General features: G+C 31.7%; 1 protein-coding gene across 1 annotated transcript; it reads right to left on the bottom strand.

Moving 5' to 3' along the window:
• Positions 1-10,574: 10,574 nt before the first annotated feature.
• LOC114333132 (uncharacterized) lies at positions 10,575-23,824 on the bottom strand. Its single transcript, XM_028282961.2, has 2 exons — positions 23,660-23,824; positions 10,575-10,961 (listed from the first exon to the last, which is right to left on the bottom strand). Exons 1-2 carry the CDS (start codon positions 23,702-23,704, stop codon positions 10,620-10,622), a joined length of 387 nt encoding a protein of 128 aa, XP_028138762.1. The 5' UTR covers positions 23,705-23,824; the 3' UTR covers positions 10,575-10,619.
• Between the last annotated feature and the right edge of the window lie 361 nt (positions 23,825-24,185).

Genomic DNA, 24,185 nt, shown 5'->3' with positions numbered 1-24,185 from the left:
TTTTGCAGACTTTTCCCACTCATTAATAATATACACCACGGTCATTGCGATTGGTGATTCGTCTATTTTTCTTAAACTTTCTTTCAAATTCAGTAGTGATTCTTCAGTAAGTTGTATCTGATACACAGCAGGCAATTCAGGAACAGAAAGAGAACTAACACTAGGGCGGAATGGTTTGGACAGTTAAATCGAATTACTAATTTGATCTCATGATACTATGTATACAGGGCGTTTCATTGGGAAAGTAATACATTAACTGTGAAAAGAGGACACTTAGGCGGTCTCAAAAATACCATACTTAATGGGTTTTACTTCAATAATAACAAATATACTGGGTGTTTTATCTATTTTGCCATCTTCTTATTTGGTTCATATCTTTTTAACCACACTGTATATTTATTTGATATTTGGCACGCAAATATTCTTTAATGTTTACAATCAACTAATTTATTTATAATTGTAAAAAATCCAGGTCCGGATTAAAAAATATTGGAACAATATTCCGACCCAAAATCCACAACCTGTACATAAAATTTTTTTAAAATAGATTTTGCATTTGAAAAAGAATAAAAAACTAAATTTAGTGGTACACTTTGAATTTTTGGCAAAATGATTTTTCTGGTCAAATTTTGAATTTGACCTCTGAAATTATGCGAACTGCGAGAGCTCGATGTAGAAAAAAATATGAAATACGACTTACAACTTGTTAAACACACTGTATATTTATTTAATATTTAACACCGAATATTATTTAAAGTGTCCAATCAATTAATTTATTTACAAATATAAAAATACAGGGCCGGATTAAAAAATATTGGAAAAATATTCCGACCCAAAAAACATCCTGTACATTAAATTTTTTTAAAATGGATTTTGCATTTTATTTAAGAATGAAAAACTAAATATAGTGGTACACTTTTAATTTTCGGCAAAATGATTTTTCTGGTAAAATTTTGAATTTGAATTCTGAAATTATATGAATTGCGAAAGCTCGAAGTAAAAAAAATTAAAATGTGACTTAATTTGAATTAATACCATTATTTAGCCTAAATTGGTAAAATGTTAACATTTCAGTATTTTTTTATTATGGCGACAAAAAATTCATAACAAATATTCACCTTTAATTAATGAATAATAAATAAAGAGTCCACAAAAAAATAACTTTAATCAACGGACTATCTTAAAAATAAAAAAAAATAAAATTTGCTGAAAAATAACTTTTGGATATCTAAAATCCAAAGTTAATACCGATTAAATAAATAGAAGGGAAGAACTTCTTGACCGGATTCCAGACGCCTTCCAAGAAATGAACAATAACCCTGAGGAGATTAGGAAGTCAGTCAGACAAATAATAAAAATCAGAAGTTTTTCAATCCTAAAAGCAACATTAATAATATTGAAAATATTAAAAATATTACTAAAAGATTTTTAAATTGAAAAACTTATTGGTACATTTTCCTGGTAACACCTCCAAGGCTTCTACAATTTGCAAGCCAAATGGATGCTGCAGTGAAGGCAAAGGGAAGTAATTCTACACTATTCAATTCACATCCCCCGTCTGCAGCTTGGTGAAGTTCCAACGGAAAATGCACCTAGTTACTCTACGGAGTAATACGAATATAAAATAAAAAATAAAAATGTATACCATTTTTAGTATTCAGTTGCAATGCGAAGGCAAAACAATCTTACTTTTCAATTAGAATACGGTGTGCAATCCAGCTCTCTGAATCGCGATTTTCCATTCATATTGGAATCTCATCGGAGAGAGCTCAGGCTTGTCCTCCATACCCTAACTCACCAGCACCGAGAGCTTTTCCCACATATTGCAACTGAAACAATAGGGTAGGTGACTAGCGTCATCTGGCAATTGAAAGATGAAGTTTTTCAATCCTAAAAGCAACATTAATAATATTGGAAATATTATAAATATTACTAAAAGATTTTTAAATTGAAAAACTTACTCAGTTACTCAACGGAGTAATACGAATTGCAACTGAATAATAAAAATGGTATACATTTTTATTTTATATTCGTATTTTATTATTATCGTAATTGCAACTGAATAATAAAAATGGTATAAATTTTTATTTTATATTCGTATTACTCCGTAGAGTAACTAGGTGCATTTTCCGTTGGAACTTTACCAAGCTGCAGGCGGGGGATGTGAATTGCATAGTGTAGAATTCCTTCCCTTTGTCTTCACTGCAGCATCCATTTGGCTTTCAAATTGTAGAAGCCTTGGAGGTGTCACCAGGAGAATGTACCAATAAGTTTTTCAATTTAAAAATCTTTTAGTAATATTTTTAATATTTTCAATATTATTAATGTTGCTTTTAGGATTGAAAAACTTCATCTTTCAATTGCCAGATGACGCTAGTCACCTACCCTATTTGTTTCAGTTGCAATGTGTGGGAAACGCTCTCGGTACTGGTCAGTTAGGGTATGGAGAACAAATCAATAGGAATCGAAAATCGCGATTCCGAGAGCTGGATTGCACTCTGTAGTCTAATTGAAAAGTAAGATTGCTTTGCCCTCGCATTGCAACTGAATAATAAAAATGGTATACATTTTTATTTTAAAAATTTTTCTGTTTTTTTTTTAATTTTTAAGATAGTTCGTTGATTAGGTACATAAAGTTATGTATTTTTGTGGACTCTTTATTTTTTATTCATTAATTAGAGGTGAATAATTGTTATGAATGATTTGTCGCCATATTAGCAAACACTGAAATGCTAACATTTTAAAAGTTTAGATTAAATAATGGTAATAATTAAAATTAAGTCACATTTTAATTTTTTTTACGTCGAGCTCTCGCAATGCACATAATTTCAGAATTCAAATTCAAAATTTTACCAGAAAAATCATTTTGCCAAAAATTAAAAGTATATCACTAAATTTAGTTTTTTATCCTCTATTCAAATGCAAATTAATTTTTTTTTAAATTTAATGTACAGAGTGTTGTTTTTGGTTCGGAAAATTTTCCAGAATTATTTAATCCTGGACCTGGATTTTTTTTACAGTTATAAATAAATTAATTTATTGTACCCCTTAAAGAATATTTGCGTGCCAAATATCAAATAAATATACAGTATGGTTAAAAAGTTATAAACCAAATAAAAAAATAGCAATATAAGTAAAACACCCAGTATATTTGTTATTAACCAAATAAGACCCATTAAGTATGATATTTTGAGACAGCCTAAGTGTCCTCTTTCTACAGTTAATGTATGTTACTTTCCCAATGAAATACCCTGTATTAATAATTTAATGCTGAAATGGTATTATTGTTTTGTGATAAATCTTTCAACACGAACGTCTTGCTTGTTCTCGCATGAATTCAATAATAAGTAGTAGGTGGTACATTACAATTTAATATAATATTTTTATTGTCACTAAAAAGCAATATTCGCCTTCACAGGTATGGGATTTGTTAATACATTAAATACAATACACTATAAATCTTTAATTCGATTATTAATTTTTAGCATGATTGCTTGTAAATTAAAAAAATAATAGATACAAATAATAATTATTGTACTTTTAACATGTCTAATTTGACCGAAAGAATATTACATTGCTATTTATAATATTTTACTATTATTATTATTTTCTATTTTTTTATCATAAATTAATTTTCCTTCTTTTTTTTCAGATGAAAATATTTTACTGTGAAAACTGACTGTTCTGCTGTACATGGCATTATTGTACCGAGTGTCCCAATAAGAATGGCGCTCGGCCATATCTTAGGAACCGTTTATAGTACAGCTTTGGGGAGAAAAATTTTATAACAAAAGTTGCCTCGAGAAAAGCCTGGAAATTATTTTCATAATTGTAAGTCCACCGCTAGAGGGCGTAATTAAATATAAAAAATTAAAAAATCGAAATTTCACAAAATTTGCCTAATGAAAGGACACTGGAAATCCGATTATCGTATTCTTCATAAAATTCTGCGCATATTTTATTTCACAAGTTTAAGTCTACCTGTGCAAGTAAGAGGTGAGGGTGAGTGGGAACATTGTTATGAAAAAATCGCTGTAAGTCCGGTTCTGCTTAATCGATTTTTGCAAACTTGGTCTTGTTGAAAACAGCTCTATTTCATCAATGTAATAGTTATAATTTGGAAACTGCCTATTACGTAATATGCCGGTTAGGAGGCGCTATTCATTTTCTTTTTAGAAATCTACTTTTCTTTGTAAAATATTACATACAAGTATGTATTTTTTTTCCTGTATTACAAAATTAGACCAAATTAGCAACAGAATACCGAAAACCTCATGTCTATACCTTTTTTCTATCTCGAGATATCTTAAGAAACGTGTAAATTTTAAACATAACTGTTGCTGTCATATAAGTGGAAATATATAGAAGCAAGTAGTGTGCTTTGGAAAAAAAACAAAGAAACATTTTCCAGATGTCACCGTATATAATAAATCAAAACAAAATATGAAAAACCCTACTACTGGGGTGACGTCTTTGGGGATATTTCATTGCATATATTCTAGCCTCAAGAGTTGCATTTCTTATGCATTCAAAGGATGTGGCTATCATGTCAAATGCTTCTTAGTTTGTAAGAATCATCTTGAATTTCACTCTGTATAAATTTTATATAAATTTTAATAGAAACAAACTGCAACAAAGCATCAATAAACAAATTTTTATGTTTTACTGATTTGATACATAATTTGACACATGATGACTTTTTGAAGTAAATACTTCTAATTGTTCTATTTTTTCAATAGCACAATACTTGTTTCCACTTTGACTTCCTTAACTTAGTTTACCGGTGACAATAACAGTTATGTATTTATCTTAGTTGGGAATAGGATAATTGATATTACAATATAATGAAATAAAAATTAAAAATTTGTGTAGAAAATCTGACGTTTTTATATTTTCTACGATTCATCGAGAGAAAATCAAATGCGCGGAGGCAACAATTCATAAAAATTTACATATTAACCCTATTTTTTGGTATTATTTTAAGTATTAAAATTATTGTAATATTTAAACAAAAATAAAATTAAACTGTTTAAAATATATTTATTTCGTTAAAACATAATAGTAGAAGTATAACTTCTTACTCGCGTACAAAGTACACACACTCTGTTTTTGTTATATTTTATAGTCTTATTTGTCTTATTGTTGTTTTGATTCATTATATACGGTGACATCTGGACAATGTTCCTTTGTTTTCTTTTCATAGAACACTACGTGCTTCTATATATTTCCACTTATATGACAGCAAGTTATTTTTAAAATTTACATGTTTCTTAAGATATCTCGAGATAGAAAAAAGGTATCGACATGCGGTTTTCGGTATTCAGTTGCTAATTTAGTCTAATTTTGTAATACAGGGAAAAACATACATATTTGTATTTAATATTTTCCAAAGAAAACTAGATTTCTAAAAAACAATAAATAGCGCCTTCTAGCCGGCATATTACGTAATACGCTGTTTCCAAATTATAACTATTTTATTGACGAAAAAGAGCTGTTTTCAACAAGACCAAGTTTATAAAAATTTATTAAGCAGAACCGGACTTACAGCGATTTTTTCATAACAAGGTTCCCACTCACCCCCACCTCTTATTTGCACAGGTAGACTTAAACTTGTGAAATAAAATATGCACAGAATTGTATGAAGAATACGATGATTGGATTTCCAGTGCCCATTCATTACGCAAATTTTGTAAAATTTCGATTTTTTAATTTTTGATATTCAATTACGCCCTCTAGCGGTGGACTTACAATTACGAAAATATTTTCCAGGATTTTCTCGGGGCAACTTTTGTTATTAAATTTTTTTCCCAAAGCTGTAGTATAAACGGTTCCTGAGATATGGCCGAGAGCCATTCTTATTGGTACACCCAGTACGCCTTCTATTAATAATTGTTATACAAGGTTTGGTTAGGCTAGGTTCAATATGAGTAGGGTCGCCTCAAACTATTGGAGACGATGTTGCCGGCCCACTAGGCTTGATAGTGTCAGAAAGAAAGATATTAGGAGAGAAATTAAGATTGATCTTGACATAATAGACCCGAACTAAGCCAAAAACTTTTAGAAAATGCGTGAAGTTATATGGGTAAAAACAAAAAAAAATAAAAAATGGACTCCGCCCACTAAAACAAAAGGAGGGAGACCAAAACGATCCTGGAGAGAGGATGTCGAAGATACAATGACCGCTAGAGATATGAAATCTGAAGATTACTTCGGCAAAAAACGCTGGAAATTAGGATCCGAAAAGCGGCGCCAGCTGTAGAAGAGTCGCTTATTATATAGTATATATAGTGAGGTGCAAAATTACGGAATAAATTCATTTTGTCTAGACTGGGCCATTTTGGAGATAAATCCCGAAACAGGTTGATTTTCATGTTTAAATTATAATCTTTTAGCATTATATTTTATACTAGTGACGTTATCCATCTGAACGATGTGGTAATCGACGATTTTTAAAATTTTTGGCCATTATTGGGTTTGGTATAACAGCCATTTGGCCGTTTTTGGTTCCAGCTCTTTTGGAGATAAATTCCGAAACGGGTCGATTTTTTTAATTATAATCTTTTGGCATATATTTCATACTAGTGACGTCATCCATCTGAGCGTGATGAGGAAATCGGTGATTTTTTAAGTGGGAGTAGGGGTCGTATGATAGCTAATTTGAAACGTTGTTCAATTTTATATTCAGTAATATAAACATTAACATCATTATTTATGCATAGTGGCCAAAAAATATGTATATTAAGCGAGTCTTCTACAGCTGGCGTCGCTTCTCGCATCTTAATTTCCAGCGTTTTCTGTAGAAGCAATCTTAAGTTTTAGATCTCTGGCGGTCATTGCATCTTCGACATCTTCTCTCCAGGATCGTCTTGGTCTACCTCTTTTTCTTCTAGTAAGTAGAGTCCATTTTTCTATTTTTTTTTTTGGCCATCTATTTTCAGACATTCTATGAAAGTGTCCATAAAAGTTGAGTCTTTTGCTTTCGATTATGTCTATTTTATCTAGTTCAATTTCCATTTCTCTCCTAATATCTTCGTTTCTCACCCTATCAAGTCTAGTGACCCGGCACCATCGTCTCAAATAGTTCATTTCCATGGCCTTAATTTTTAATTTGTTTCTTTGGTTTATTTGTCAGAGTTATGCGCCGTAAAACCCAATGCTTTCTATTATTGTTTTATATATTTTTCTCTTAATTTCTTTTTTTTTATTTAATTATTCACCAATAATCCGTATAGTTGTTTGGTAGCTGATCTTGTTTGGCTAATTCTGGAATGTATTTTGTCGCTACTCTCTGCTTTTGAAGTTATTTTAACTTCTAAATATTTGAAAGTTTCTGTTGGGTTTATAGCTCCAATTTCAATTTGTAGGCTTTCTGGAGTTTCTTCTACCACTAAGTACTTGGTTTTTTGTATATTAATATTTTAAGGCCCCACTTAGTGTATCCCTCTTCCAGTTTTCTGAGCATATAATCTATATCACTCTCGTCTGCAGCTAAAATGGCTTGGTCGTTGGCGACGTGTATTGTGTACAATATATCGTGAACAATTGGGATGCCCAATGCCCATATTGCAGCACTTTCTTCTCCACATTGAGAGCGCCTCATTTAAATATATTTTAAACAGTGTAGGTGCTATGCAGCGCTTTAAACTCTTACTAATAGGAATTTCTCTCATTAATTTGTTTCCAGTTTTAATGTTTACCGTCATATTATTACAAAGCTGTTGTGCTGCTTGTATATTTTTCGTCTTATTCCTTGATTTTCCATTGGTACCCAGAGCATTGAAAGTGGTACACTATCGTATGCCTTTATCAGATCTATAAAGACTATATGGGTGGAAAGGTTGTGGGCTAATCTTTTCTCAATAACCTGCATTCGAGAAAATATACTGTCCATGTAAGATCTGCCTGCAAGAAAGCCATTTTGTTCTTCTACATCTGGCATCTCTCTGTCAATTTTATTTTTTATTATTTTTCCATAGAGTATTGAGAGTAAGTTGTTGACACTAAGTCCGCTATAGTTTGAACAATTTTTTCTATCCCCTTTTTTGTATACCTTATATGTAAAGACCGGATTATATGTTTTTTGCATATCGATAACCATCAAAGATACAATCAAACGCTTCAGGATGTGGACGAATTATGATAATTAAAGGCGTTTGACACTAATTTAATTTTACATATTTAGAATATTTTCGGTTTTTTAACATATTTTGATGGTTTGAACATATATTCGACCGTTTGACATATTTTGGCATATTTTTGATATATTTTGGCATATTTTTAACATATTTTGGCATATTTTGACATACTTTTGGCTGTAAACAGCTTGACACAGTTAACCATGTAACAATGGTTAGGTTTATAAATGATGCATTCATGAACTTTTTCCTTCCCGACATTGTTCCAGCTAACAAAATCTTGCTTATGGTTTCCGATGCTGCGTCGTACATGGTCAAATCTGGCCAACAACTAAAAGTTTTATATCCCAATTTAATTCATGTGACGTGTTTGGCGCATGGTTTAGACAGAGTGGCGGAAGAAATTCGAAATTCATTTCCTACATTTAATAGTTTAATTAGCAACGTAAAGAAAATATTTTTAAAATCGCCTTTAAGGATTCAGATATATAAAGAAAAATTACCAAATACTCCTTTGCCACCGGAGCCTATAATCACAAGTTGGGGAACATATTTAAAAGCTGCCTGTTTTTATGCAGTTACATTTTCTCCCTATAAAAGAACTAATTTTATGTTTTGAAGAAACAAATATTGATGCGATTTCAAAATGCAAATCAATTTTAGAAAACAGATCACTGCACAATGAGCTTTGTTTTATTAAATCGAATTATGAATTTGTTTATAAAACCATCCTCAATCTTGAAACTGAATCGTTTCCACTACAAAAGTCCCTTAATTTAATTCAGAAATTTAAGGAAAACGCTGAAGAAGTTTCTGGAAAAATTGGACAATCAATAAATAAAAAATGGATTGAAACTTTACAGAAAAATAGTGATTTCAAATTATTATTACAGGAAGCAAACCAAATTATTTGTGGCGATTTTGATGTCAATACCAATTTAAATGCGGAGATTGTTAATGTTATAAAATTTGCACCAATCACATCACTTGATGTTGAACAAAGATTTTCAACATACAAATTACTACTAACGGATAGGCGACATAATTTTACTATTGAAAATATTTAAAAACATTTGATTGTGAATTGTTTTTATAAGAAGGAATAAAATGTAGAAACGTAAGTAATAGTAATAGGTACTAGATAGGTATACATTCGTATATTTAGGTAAATTTTGTCAATATATGTACTTACCGTTATTTAATAAAACTTTTATACATTTTTTAATGCACATTTTCTTGGTACTTTAAAATGTTTTTCACATATTCCACATATTTGGAACATATTTTAAACTTTTAGGGAATATTTTCAACATATTTTACTCATATTTCAGACATATATATATATGCACATATTTCAGTCAAAACAGGAACATATAATCCGGTCTTTACTTATATGTTGTTAATACGTGCTTTTGTCCACTCCGGTGGTAAGTCACGACCTTTATAAAATAAGATGAAACATATGGCCAAAAAAATAAGTTTTGAATTCAATTTATTGACAAAAAAGAAGAATGTATGTAATTTATTTAACTCAAAATAAATTGAACCTACTGCTATCAGATAATTTAAAAAAATGTTTATTTCACGAATAAACATTTCTGATCGCTTAAATTAAATGTCAAACAGTCTCCCACCTGCCTCTTGGCAATTTGAACATTATTTAATTTAAGCAAAAAGCAATGTTTATTTGCCAAATAAACATTTTTTTTTATTTTCTGACAGCAGTAAAATGTATTTTGAGTTAAATAAATTACATAAATTCTTCTTTTTGCGTCCATTCATTTAAACCAAAAATTATTTTTTTGCATCTGGTTATTGAAAGGCAAAGTTTTCAACCTAATAGAAACATTACGAATATTGAAAAATATTAAAAATATTCCTAAAAGATATTTAATTGAAAACTTATTGGTCAATTTTCCAGGTAACACCTCTATGACTTTTAAAAATTGCAAGCCACATGGATGCTGAAGCGACGAAGACAAGAGGAAATTCAAAAACTTACAATTCACGACCCCGTGTGTTCAGCTGGTAAATTCCAACGGAAAATGGACCTAGTTACTCAAGAGAGTAAAAACCAATATGAAAATAAGATTGAAATGTATTCCCTAATAATATTAGTGTATATATTACTGAATAGAGGATTAAACAACCTTTCAAATGAGCTACCACACAACCCCTATTCTCATTTCAAAAAATCATTGATCGCGTCATCACGCCCAGATGGATGACGTCACTGATATGAAATATATTATGCCAAAAAACGTGTAATCTAAAAATAAAAATCGACCTGTTTGGGAATTATCTCCAAAATCCTCCATTTTAGAAAAAATGAATTTATTCCAAAATTTTGCCCATCTCTGTATATTAAAAAATCTTATCCGATTTGGTTTCGTAAGTCAAAGGTACGTAATTACTTTTAGCTTTAATTAAAACTATTGCTTTAGTTTATAAGTTCTTTATTTAATTACGAAATTTAAAAAATGTTCAAACTTTTTTGCAGACTTTACCCCACTCATAAATAATACACACCACAGCCGTTGCGATTGGTGAATCGTCTAACTTTCTTAAAACTGCTTTCAAACTCAGTACTGATTCTTCAGTGAGTTCTAAGTTTAAACCTTCTTTCACGCTCTTCAGTAGTGATTCTTCAGTAAGTTGTTTTTGATACACAGTAGGCAATTCTGGAACAGAAAGAGAACGAAGATTAGGGCGGGATGGTTTGGGATCAAGCGAAGATGCTAGTTCATCCCTGGTCAAATAATTTCCGTATCCTTCGTAGCTTATTGGCAATTTTCGAGATGAAACCAAAGATGTAGTAAGAAAAACCTGCAAGTAATATTTAGTACATAATTACTATTGTTTACATTATGGCCTAGTTCGTGTATTATATAAGTTAAGTTTTTTAGTGTTATATTTAGGTTTTTACATTAACACTTATCCGGGCAACACATTTTACTTACGTAACCGGGCAACTCGGGTCCGTTGGGCCCACCACTGTTCGTGAATTTACTATTAATATTTATCCATATATTTCTAAGGTTCTTTTTCATTTTTTACTAAAGTTATAATTAAATTGTCTAGAAATAAAAAGTGCTACTATAGTATGCCGTCTACCTTGAGGGTGCGATCTACCTGAAGGATTTGCCATATTTTCGTGCCATACTTGTCTGGCTTTGAAGGCATATACTGCTTGAAAGAAGACCTACGTCAATACGTTACAAGTTGCTCATCTACCGTTATGTTTTTCCTGGTAAATAGTATTTCTGAAAGTTTTGTTTGACTTGATTCGACACATCGCGTATTGCTGCTAATTTGTCGTTCCTTCTTCGTTCAGACCTCGTGTCTTTATAGTCAAATCGAACAAATCTTAGCAAATTTTTGAATCGTTTAATGGATGTTGGCACTCAGGTGCCCTGCAGTTAGTAGTAGTCCAATAAAGGCATATAGCTCTGTAGAGTCTCAATATTTCCAGTTCTCTATCCCCAGGACTTTTTTGGCTTCTTCGTTTGTACACTTCACTATTTCGTTCACAATTTTTTCGTCCACAAACAAACAAAAGGAATCAAGAGGATCATCTACTCTACACTTTGAACAGGGGCTAATATTACTTTGTGCGTTTTGCTTTTTATTATGTCTCAAGGTCGCATACATCCTGTCGGTTGTGGTTGAATTTTCCAGTTTATTCCATCCTTAGTTTCAAAAATTACACACTCTGAAATCTGAGAACTTGTAGCTACACATTCTTCTTCATTATCACTCAATACTACTTGCTGATCATCCTCTTCACTTACTTTCGAAAAATGATATTGAATTTCAGTCACTTTCAATGCCACCTACTTCAGGAGATTCTTCATCATCGAAATCCCATAAATTATTAGCAATATCTTGTAGTTCTGCAGCTGAAAATGGTTTTCGGGACATTTTATTCGCACTATCTACTTTCACTGTAACAAAATTAAATTTTAGGAGCTTAGTTGTCGAAACTAACATCGATATCAAACGATTGATAGCAGATGCATTATTTATTTCCAAATATGTGTAGGTACCTACCTAACAATATTATTGCATTCCAACAATGATTATCAGTTTTTAAAATTCATTTAGAATAGATATAACACCTATTGTAAACATCTCTTTGATGTTCACACCAAAGAGATGTTTACATTGTTTATTACAGGTTTATACTTTATTATTGGATTTCCGGAATCATAAAAGTCGTTTAGATAATCCACGAAAACATTACCTGACTGCCAGATTAACTTCTGTAACAAAGATTTAGAATTTAGGTATAAATACAAATAGGGTCCGACGTGCCCGTGTTGCCCCTTTACGTGACAAAATTCTTTCGACGCAATAATTTTAAAAATGGTAATGAATGTTTTAATAGCTCATGACTATGTTGAAGGAAACATACCTCTAAACAAATTCAGTGATGCATAAAACTCAATAAACATTTATTTATCAGTTTATGATAAAAGAATTGACGTCTCGGGCCTGTTGGACCCACCTTGCCCGGATAAGGGTTAAAAAAGTATTAAAATATACATATACTTAATAAACAAATTAAAAACGCTAGCGTACAATATTCAGTGAAATTTTGAATACTTTTAATGCACCTTTTTCTTCTTTAAGTTACATCTCCTATCGAATGTTGGAAATCATCATGGCAATGCGGACCCTGTTGACTGCCGCTATAAATAGTTCTACACTACTGCATTCGAACCAATCCCTTAAGTTCTTAAGCCAGGACGTTATTCGTCTTTCCAGATTTCGCTTTCCACGGATTTTGCCTTGCAAAATATTGTTTGGTTCTGGGGTTATTTAGCAAGCATTTAAATTCACTGATGATGGACTGATAGGTCCGAAAACGTTCTGAATTGGACATGTTTTATTCAATCCATTGGGATTTTTAAAAATTTTAGCAAATATACCTATTACATAGAAGTGGTTTTTACTTCATATTAGAGTTATTTAACTATTATATGGTATACAGTCAACCTAGGGAACTACCCCTTTGTAGTTTGTATATATAAGTAGTTTGAAGTTTGAAGTTGCAATAATAAGTATTTTTGCCCTCTCATCACATGTCTCAAGTACTGAAGTTTTCGTCTTTTGATAGTTAATATTATTTCCGATTTAGTGTATAGTACCGAGCAATCCTAAAATAAACGTAACTAGAGCAAATGCTTCGTTTCCGAGATACAGGGTGTTGAAATTTTTCTTACAAACTCAAGATCTATTTATTTCTTTAAAAATTTGGTGGATTTTAATGGGTAGGTATTTATTGTGCATTTTTTAACATTCAATTAAGCATTTTATAGTCACCATGCCCGGTAAAGCGGGAACGGTCTGATATGTTTCAAGAAAAAAAATTGTACGCCACTGAGATGTTCCAATTTAAAAATAGTTTTTAAATTCCGCATTCAATTTCTGACAAAACATCTAGCATCCAATTTTTCATAGGACGCGCCGTTTTCATGAAAAAAATAAAACAAATACGGAAAAAAGGGAAGATATATTTTTATCACAAATTGAACGAAAAATTCAATTTTAACTACTTTTTTTTAAAGAATGTGTGTGTACTTTGTACGCACGTAAGACGTTATGCTTCTATTATATGATTTTAACGAAATCAATATAACAGTTTATTTATATTTTATTTAAATATTAAACTAATTTTAATACTTACTACTTTCCAAAAATTTTTATTAAAACAATACGAAAAATTAAAAAAATAAAAGAATAAAACACACGCAAACATATTGAAAAATGAAACCAAAGTAATTATTTCTGAACAATAATGTTGAGAAAATTTTAACTAAATACGTATTTTCTGAAAAAAAAAATATAATAAATATACTTACAATCATAAAATTTATAAACAAAATAAAAAAAATAAAAAAATGCATTGGGAATTGAACCTGAGTCTATCAGGTGTAGATTATTTTGAACTCACCCCACGCAGAATTTAACTACCGAGACATGTGAATGAAGTGGAAAGATATACCTGGCAACTAAACGTATTAAAATTGTTTTGACAGTTGCTTATTCTGTTAGTTTAATCAAATAAGTTTGATTCTTGTGGAATTAAAATACGACAAAATATAGACTAAAAAGCAATATATTAGATGGAAATTTTTGTTGGTAATCAAATTATGTAAATAAAAGCATCACCTACTAGCTAGGTAGGTACATTTTCCAAATAGGTATTTACCTAATTTGTAATTTTTTATTACAATACTAAAACATTTACTTACCACTGATGAGCCCAGAGAGGTTGAAGAGGGCGAAACACATTTCTAAGAAATAGTGTTTGGATTTTTGATTCTATTCAAAAAAATTTTCCCAGCCCGAAGTAGTGGATGTGTGAATTATTCGTAAGGGGATTTTTCCGCATTCTCTATTTCATTTGTTTGTTTTCGTACGAGTGGTCGTCCAAACCAGTAACTTTGGATCTTTTGATCATTGATGTGTTTCAAAGATCTACATCTTTTGTTTTTAAAACATTTACAATAAGGTACGTACCTGTTGCTTTTAATAACTATTTAAAAAGTCACTATAATTATGAATTTGCTTTTTGTCACTGTCCTCACAATAATAAAAACTAATATACACAACATTTTGTTTATCCAGAATCTCCATTTGAACAATTATTGACAGATGATTTTAACACCCAATCAGATCCCTTATAACGTTTCATACCATACTGTCGGTGTGCGCATGCGCCCAGCAAAATAAAAATTTACCCTCGTGCCTAAAGAAGTATAACTTCAAAAAATCAGACCATTCCCTGTGTGCGCGCCAGTGGTGAATAAAAAATTATTGGTTGTATGTCAAAAAATGCGCAATAACTACGTATTAAAATCCACCCAATTTTATTTGTATATCTTTACCGGTTTTAGAGAAATAAATAAATCATTAAATTGTAAGAAAAATTTCAACACCCCGTACCTCGGAAACCAGGCATTTGCGGACATATACTTATAGAGCAAGCTGTCATTATTTTTTTATGTAGAAGTACCCCTTAAAGTTTGTCAAACTTATTTAGAACAACCCTGTATATTTAGAAGAAATATCACGGGTAAATGATTTAACATTTAACAACGATTTAACTGAATCACAATACTGTTTCACGATGAACGAGTTCTTGCTGTTCAAGCTGTCATTATTTTTTTATGTAGAAGTACCCCTAAAGTTTGTCAAACTTATTTAGAACAACCCTGTATATTTAGAAGAAATATCACGGGTAAATGATTTAACATTTAACAACGATTTAACTGAATCACAATACTGTTTCACGATGAACGAGTTCTTGGTAAAATGATTTGAAAAATTGTACACACGAAAAATAAACGAAGTCATGGAAGATGTTCGAAGCAATGTTGCTTTCTTTTATACAGGGTGTTTTAAAAAGGTATGTCATAAATTAAATCACGCATTCCGGGGACAAAAATAAATTTATTGAATCCAACTTACTTTAGTAAAAAAGTGTACATAAAAAAAGTTACTTTGAAGCCCTTTGAAGTTACAAAATGAAAATCGATTTTTTTTCATATATCGAAATCTCTTAGAAATTTTGCATTAAAAATAGACATGTGGAATTCTTATGGCAGCATCATCTTAAAAAAAATAAAGTAAATTTTGTGCACTCCATAAAAATTTTATGGGTGTCCCATATCGTGACTGATATTGCAAAAAGTCGTATGTCAAAATTTCAGTTTTTCTTTTATGGTCTTTAAGAGTGGCAAATTATGTTTACCATCCACCAGCAAAATGTCTTATGTCAACAGCTGATAAATTGTGAAATATAACCTTATTTTTAAAAGTCTTATGTTTTCTCAGTTGATTGTTGTTATTGCAAAATGCCTTATGTCTGAGAAGACTGAAAGAGGAGGTAAGTTGTACTTTGCTTTCTCTCCCAGTTACTTTATACTGAATAGTGCTGTTATATTTCTGATTATAAGTGTTTCATAAGGGTTTTAATTGTAATCTGCATGTTATTTAATAGTTTATACGGACTTGTACTCTTACAACAATATCTTTTTACACGGTTGCATTTTTAGGTGTTTTTAGGTTATATTTGTTACAACAATTTAAGCTCTAGAAAACTGATTTAATAAGTTTTTAGTATCTCTACTATAATAATATACTTAAAAATAGGGGTTTAGGACCTAGGCAATGGTTTGTTATGGTTATATCATGCACGATCTTAAAATTTATTTAGCTATCAAAATGTCTTATGTCTCAGTATTGGGTTTTGTGTTTAGCCTAAAATGTATTTTTAAACATGTGACTTTTTGAAACATATTTTATATGCATATTTTTGTTTTAGAAAATGATCCAAAGGGGCAAATTGATGGTCGAACTGGCAAAACAGAGACTAGACTCTACAAATGTGAAGAACTTAGGCCTACCCATTGCAGACAATTTAGAAAAAGGTAACTTAGGCCTATCTGTTGATTCTTATAATCACATCTATCACCTTGGTTAGTCCTCATGCGCTTTTTTTTATCTTGTAAGGATTGGATTTGTCTTTAAACATAATATAGTAAAGCTAGTGTATGATAAAATAAAACTAAATCGGGTATATCTATTCAAGGAATTTCATTTAGGCTGCACACTGCTTTAAAAAGGTTGCTGTTTTTGTCGGTAAGCATGACTCTGAAAGTAATAATTTAACTTACACTAATGTTTTATTGCATCACTTAACTTGACATTGTAACACAGCATTGTATTGTTAACCTTGTTATCCTGTAAGCTTTGTTAAGTTACCTATCTCATTAACATTGAAGTAAAATGTTACAGATGTCGCTCTCTCTCCAAGTACATCCGTTCCTGCTGTAGCGACTGGGAGCTTTCCTACTGTCAACAATCGTTTTAGCTTGGCTGATAATTTGGAGCAAAGTAAGTTAACCACTAACTTTTAAAACCAATTTTTTAATACATCACTTAAAATGACATTGTGACACATCACTTTATTGCAGGGGTATGTCATATAGTCCTGTCGCCAGGGGGGGTACAACGGCCTCCTTAATTCAGATGGACTTACCCAAGTTTTTTTTATATATTTTGACCCGCAGAATACGAATTTTTTGGGTAACAGTTGATCCGGATGTCGATAAGATTGTTATAGACAAAGAACTTGAGGAATTACATAACAGCGATTTCTCGCAAAACAAAACATCTTTTTGTATTTTTTGGGTCATTTTAAGCAAACAATATTCCTACAAGTTTTTTCGTAGAATGCATAGTTTTCGAGATAACCGCGGTTGAACTTTCAAAAAATCGAAAAATTGTAAATTTTAAACCCGAATAACTTTTGATTAAAAAATAAAGTAGCAATTCTGCTTACCGCATTTGAAAGTTTAAGTCAAATTATATCGGTTTTGATTATTTGCATTGCTAAAAATTTATTATTTTATTGTTAAACAAAGCTGTAAACTGTAGTAAACACCTAGTATGTGAGTGATGTTTTCTATGATTTCTCATTTAAAATCGAACGAGTAGGTAGAGTAGCTACAAGTGCAAGCGAGGCAATTTCTACGTAGCATGCGTTAAAACGCATATATTAGGCACGGGAAACCTATGTGTTTATAGATTAGTTTAACAATAAAAAAATTAATTTTTAGCAATGCAAATAATCAAAACCGATATAATTTGACTTAAACTTTCAAATGCGGTAAGCAGAATTGCTACTTTATTTTTTAATCAAAAGTTATTCGGGTTCAAAAATTGCAATTTTTCGATTTTTTGAAAGTTCAACCTCGGTTATCTCGAAAACTATGCATTCTACGAAAAAACTTGTAGGAATATTTTTTGCTTAAAATGACCCAAAAAATACAAAAATATGTTTTGTTTTGCGAGAAATCACTGTTATGTAATTCCTCAAGTTCTTTGTCTATAACAATCTTATCGACATCCGGATCAACTGTTACCCAAAAAATTCGTATTCTACGGATCAAAATATATAAAAAAAACTTGGGTAAGTCCATCTGAATTAAGGAGGCCGTTGTACCCCCCCTGGCGACAGGACTAATAGGTGCACAGGCAAATGAGGATAAATGAGGCTAATGAATGTTGTGCTATGCTGTTAGGCTAGTAACTTAATGTATTCTTAAGAATGTTTTTACATTAGCCTAAATAGGCTAGGCCTAATTTTTTTAAAAAGAAAATCGTTTTTTCCTACCACAGATTAATATTTATGAACTTTGTATTACAAAATAACTACAAAATAGCGCTGCGGGCTGTAGGCTAATACTTCTAGCTCTTAAAACAAATTTGGTCAAATTCCGTTAGCTGCCCGCAACGCTTTTTCATTTAGGAGGTTAGTTTAGGTTAGGGTCGCTTGAACCTAACTTAACCGAGGTTTAAGTGATGCGGGCAGCTAACGGAATTTGGCCACAAATTTTATTAAAAAGCTTCAAAATTAATATTATGTAGGTATTTTATTAAAAGTTTCAATCACCCACTTTTGCTTTGCAGGGTTTCCATACCCCCTCTCCCCACGGGGTAGTAGTCAGGCACCTCCAAAATGGACGCTACGTACTCCTATCTTGTACTGTTAAATTTGTTATTCTGTTATTAGGTTCCTGCTATGTTATCAAAATGCTGGGTACTGTAGATGCCACTCTCTCTGCAAATACATCTGTTCCTTTTCACTGTTGATGATCACTTTAGCTTGGCTAATAATTTAGAGCAATGTCAGTAACCCCTCGTATGATAAGAATGCATTGGTCGCTAACATTTTACTTAATGAAATGGGAAAAAATAATTTAGGCCAACCGTTTTTGTTGTTGATTTATCTATTATTAGCAGCAACCAAAAAGCATCTTTATTCAGTAACTCTTTGGCTAAGCCTATTTCTTATCGATTTTCCCCAAAAATGTGCTTTGATTATCTTTCAATCTGATGGGATTATAATGCTAATGATTTTTTTTTTAGATGACTCAGGTCTGGCTACTGCTGTAGAGGTTTTACCAATGCCAGTTGAAGACGGAAATTCTACTCTTTTTGCTTTAGAGGAAGTCGACGCACAAGCTATGGAAATAACTCTTACGAACAAGAAAGAGCAACTTGGATCAACCAACAATGAATGTGCTAGACCTTGCCGAGAGAAAAAATCAAAAGGGAGAGAACAAGTTCAGAAAATGTTACAACAAACTGACGATAGTATAAATGATCCCTTATTTTCATCTGATTCAGATGTTTATGAGCCTAGTTCAACCTCTAATGATGAAGAAACCCGCTTTCCAAGAAAGATTAAAGTATTGAAAAGGAAAACACTAAGTAAGAAAAAAAATACTTCTTGTCATACTGTTGCCTTAAACCCCCAAATGTGGTTGACAGATCAGACAACATTGAAAACAATCAACAAGTTATTGAAGAACCTGGCGTGTTCCATGAGAATAATCCGGCTCCCATAGTTGGAGAGCAAGAAGAAGTTTATATACCGGTAGTAGAAAACCGTAGACAAATGGAACAGACTGTACAAGGCATACAAGAAAAAAGGAAAAGAAGAAGAGGAGAAATTGTAGATCCAAGGGACTGGGAAAGGAATGTTCAGTCTGCTAAAAGAAAGAAAGGAGAAGCCTATTTAGGGTTGAAGAAACAAGAAAGTGAAAATGGCAGGAAATACAAATTCAACAATGAGAGGAAAGGTAGAGAAGTGAAAGCTCGTTGTAGATGCAAAAATAGTGCAAAATTTAACTGTACTAAAGTTACAGATCTGGACAGAAATAAACTTTTCAATAATTTATGGAAGAACGTAGACAGTTGGGAAGCTAAGCGAGCTGTGGTTGTATCACTTGTAGAAAAATCACGCCCTGACTATAGACGAAGTACAACTGATGTTGAGAATTCTCGTAAAAATGTGTCTTTTAAATACTACCTAAAAGTGGGAGATGATAAAGTTAAGAGTCTGTAAGCAAATGTTTCTGAACACCATATTATGGGCTCCCTTAACACCCCCAAACTTTTGTATACGTTCAAATTAAATTATTATTGTGACACCATTAGTTAAACACAATGTTTTTAAAACTTTTTTGCCTCTTAGTTCTTTTTCGATAAGCCAGTGTTTATCGAGATATTCTGAATATTTGTCGAATACACCACATATTTGTATATGGTTAAGTACAATACCTATGATATACCTGTTAATAATCTGAAAATTTATTTATAATTTACATTTTTAGGTATATTTTGAAGGAAAAGCCACATCTCGATAAAAGGTGACTTGTCAAAAAAAGACTAAGTGGCAAAAAAGTTTTAAAAACACTGTGTTTACCTCATGGTACCACAATAATAGTTTATTTTGAACGTACACGAACATTTAGAGGGTTTAAAGAAACAAAACCCCCATATAATTTTTATGTAAACATATTAAAAAAGAAGCCGCATCTCGATAAAAATTGGCTTATCGAAAAAATATTAAGAGGCAAAAAAGTTTTAAAAACGTTGTGTTTAACTAATGGTACCACAATAATGAATTAATTGGAACGTACACAAAAGTTTGGGGGGGGGGGGGTTTAAGGGAGCAAAACCCCCATAAAATTTTTATGGGGTGCACAAATTTCACTTTAATTTTTTTTTAAATGTTGCTGCCATGAGAATGCCACATTATGTCCATTTTCAATGAAAAATCTCTAAGAGATTTCGATATATGAAAATAAATCGATTTTCATTTTGTAACTTCAAAGGGCTGTAACTTTTTTTATGTACACTTTTGTACTAAGGTAAGTTGGATTCAGTCAATTTATTTTTGTCCCCGGAATGCGTGATTTAATTTATGACATATCTTTTTAAACACCCTGTATAGACCTATTAAAATTCCGTACTCTTATTTTTTTACGGAGCGTACGAAACTCCATACGCTCTTATAATTCTCATATTTAGAAAAGGAAATTAATATAAATTAGAAAATTATAGAGTCATTAGCCTCTTATCAGTCTTGTATAAGCTGTTTGTGAAGATAATTACATTGCGTCTGACAACTAAACTGGATAGTTATCAGCCTCGAGAACAGGCAGGATTCAGAAAAGGTTATGCAGCGTTTCTCAACGTTTTACCATTTGCGCCCCAATTTTCCATAATTATTTTCACCGCGCCCCCCCCCCCCCACCTCGTTCAATAACAATATATCTATCTAGACAATAATAATATTCCTTGAGCAGCATGAAACCTAATAAACTAAAAAGACATTGGGAAACGCTTCATAGTGAGTACATTAGCAAACCCCGAGAATTCTTCGAGTTAAAATTAAACTGGCGTGAAAAGCAAAAATTAGTTTTAATAAAAACTTTGACTGTGAATGAAATAGCTTTGCTTGCCTCTTATAAAGTCTGATATTAAATAGCCAGATCTAAAAAGCCTAACACTATTGGTGAATATCTTATATTACCAACTGCAATCAAAATTGTAGAAAGTTTGGAGATAATTTTGCTAAAACATTGGAGTTTATACCTCTATCAAATGATACTGTTGCCCGCCGAATTGGTGATATAGCTGAATATGTACAGGATCAGCTAATCAGGAAGTTGCGTGAAAAGCTGTTTTCGATTCAGCTTGATGAGGCAACAGTAGCAATAAATATGCTCATTTTATTGCCTACGTTCGATTTTGTGATGGCAGATCAGTAGTAGAACTACTTTTCTGCAAACCAGTAGAATTGATAGCAAAGTCGCTTGCAATATTTGCTATGTTAAATGTTTATATAAATGAGGCAAAAATATAGTGGAAGAATTGCGTTGGAATATACACCGATGGTGCTCGTACCATGTCCGGTAAGTCTACACCCACTTGTGAAACAAAAGTCTCCAATGTGTATATGGACGCACTGTATGATCAACAGAGAAGCTCTGGCTTGAATATTGTGCTAACTAAGGTTGTAACAATAGTTAATTATCTACATAAAAATGAGACCTTTGAAAACTAGAATCTTTTCTGTACTTTGCAAAGACATGGATGCGGTACATTCAGCATTATTATTTTATTGTGAGGCAAGATGGTTATTACGTGGGAAATTTTTACAACGTGTTTTGAATTAAGACATGAAATCGCCATTTTTCTAGAGGAAGAAAAGAGGCCGCAAGCCAAGATGTTTCACGATGGTTTATTTTTGATGAAATTGAGTTACTTGGTTGATATATTCGAGAAACTAAGTATTTTAAACTTACAACTTCAAGGGGCCAATACACATACATTTGATAAGAATGATACAGTTAACGCTTTCTGTAAAAAATTGAAATTGTGGAGCAGAAATTTAAAGCAAAAAACCTAGAAATATTTGAAGATGTGGATGAATGTTTTAAAACTTACCAGGTTGAAGAACAACACGTGAAAGTTGTTTTTGTAACCATTGAAAATCATTTAGCAATGCTGACAAAAAATTTTAAAAGATACTTTTTAGCCGACGACCAATTAATACGTACCTAATAGTTATGAGTGGGTCGGGAATCCGTTTCAAATTACACCCGAAGAGCTCTCTACTGCAGAAGAAGAAACCTTCATAGACTTCACAGCAAATGCCGAAATCAATAAACAGTTTAATATTAGATCCCTCTTTGAATTTTGGGCAGGGGTAAATGATGAGTTTTCTGCACTGAAAACCAGAGCGTTCCGTATACTATTACCGTTTTCACCATCCTACCTTTGCGAAACAGGATTTTCCGCGATGGCTGCTTTAAAGGCCAATTATAGGTCGCGCAGCTAAATATAGAGAAAGAACTGAGAGCGTCTATTTCTAATATTACACCCTGTTTTGATAAGATTTGCTCTGCAAGACAGGCCCAAGGAAGTCACTAATTTACATTACACTTGTTGATTTAGTATTCAGTGCTCATAACTATGTATAGCTCCTTGTTCATGGGTATTTTATTTTTTTGTTTGTCAGAATTTTGTTTTGCTTTGATTTTAGTAAATTAGTCAATGTTTTAGGTTTTTTTTTATATTTTCACACCACCCCATTGCTAAAAGCGCGCCCCCCTAGGGGGGCGCGCCCCACAGGTTGAGAATCACTGGGTTATAGTAATAAGAACACTAATCGAAAAATCAAACGAATACGACATAACACTCTGGATAGCTATAATAGATTACGAGAAGGCATTTGACTCAATAGATATTTGGGTAATCCTTAATTCCTTAAGCAACAATAGAGTTGATGACCGATATAAAAAAATCATTAAGTATATGTATGACAATGTAACATCTCAAATAAAACAAAAGTAGAAGCAGAAAAGATAAAACTGCAAACAGGGATTAGACAAGGAGATTCTATCTCATCCAAACTATATACCTTAGCTCTAGAAGATATGTTTCGAACTTTGGAATGGGCAAATAAAGGAGTGACGATAGGCGACGAAAACCTAAACCATCTGAGATTTGCCGATGATATGATTTGTTAATAGCAAAAGACAGAAATACTTGACGGTAAAGCTATTGGATTCAAATACCAAATCAAAAGAAACAGGATTAAAAATAAATAAAAAAATACCAGAATATTAGTAGAAGATTTCGCAAACGTAACTTACCAAAAATAAAACAAGTGTCGATTTCATGTTAGTTACAATGAGCATGATTAACTAAAAATGATTCGTAATGGTTGAAGTATGGATTTATATCAAATTTTTTTCTTCTACCCACTATTCACATTATTTAAAGTAATATAATGTTACATATTTAGGCATGCCTCTTTCATAAATATTTTATTGATATTAAAATTAAAGCTCAAACAAAACATTTAAATGGATAGATATTTTAACGGATAAATATGAGAAATTTAATTTATAATTTTACTGTAAAGTCACTGTAAAATTGCATTTTATTTATTTATCATATTAGTCCAGGAACCGAAGCTTTTCACCTCGCAATTTTTACAGAATGGATCGATTTGCTTGAAAATTTGAGAATAAGTAGTGGATAGTCCAAGGATCAAAATCTATATGATGCCGAAAGGCGCTTTTACCATGGGAGTGGTTGCCACCCCATCTCGCGGGGTGGAAATTTTTTATTATATTTTGACCACAAAAGTTGATAAAAACATTAATTTTAAGCAAA

This window comes from Diabrotica virgifera, chromosome 1 (assembly GCF_917563875.1).
Source record: "Diabrotica virgifera virgifera chromosome 1, PGI_DIABVI_V3a".
NCBI classification, from domain to species: Eukaryota; Metazoa; Arthropoda; class Insecta; order Coleoptera; family Chrysomelidae; genus Diabrotica; species Diabrotica virgifera.
Note: the sequence above shows the minus strand (reverse complement) of the source record. Positions and strands in the feature narration are given on the sequence as shown.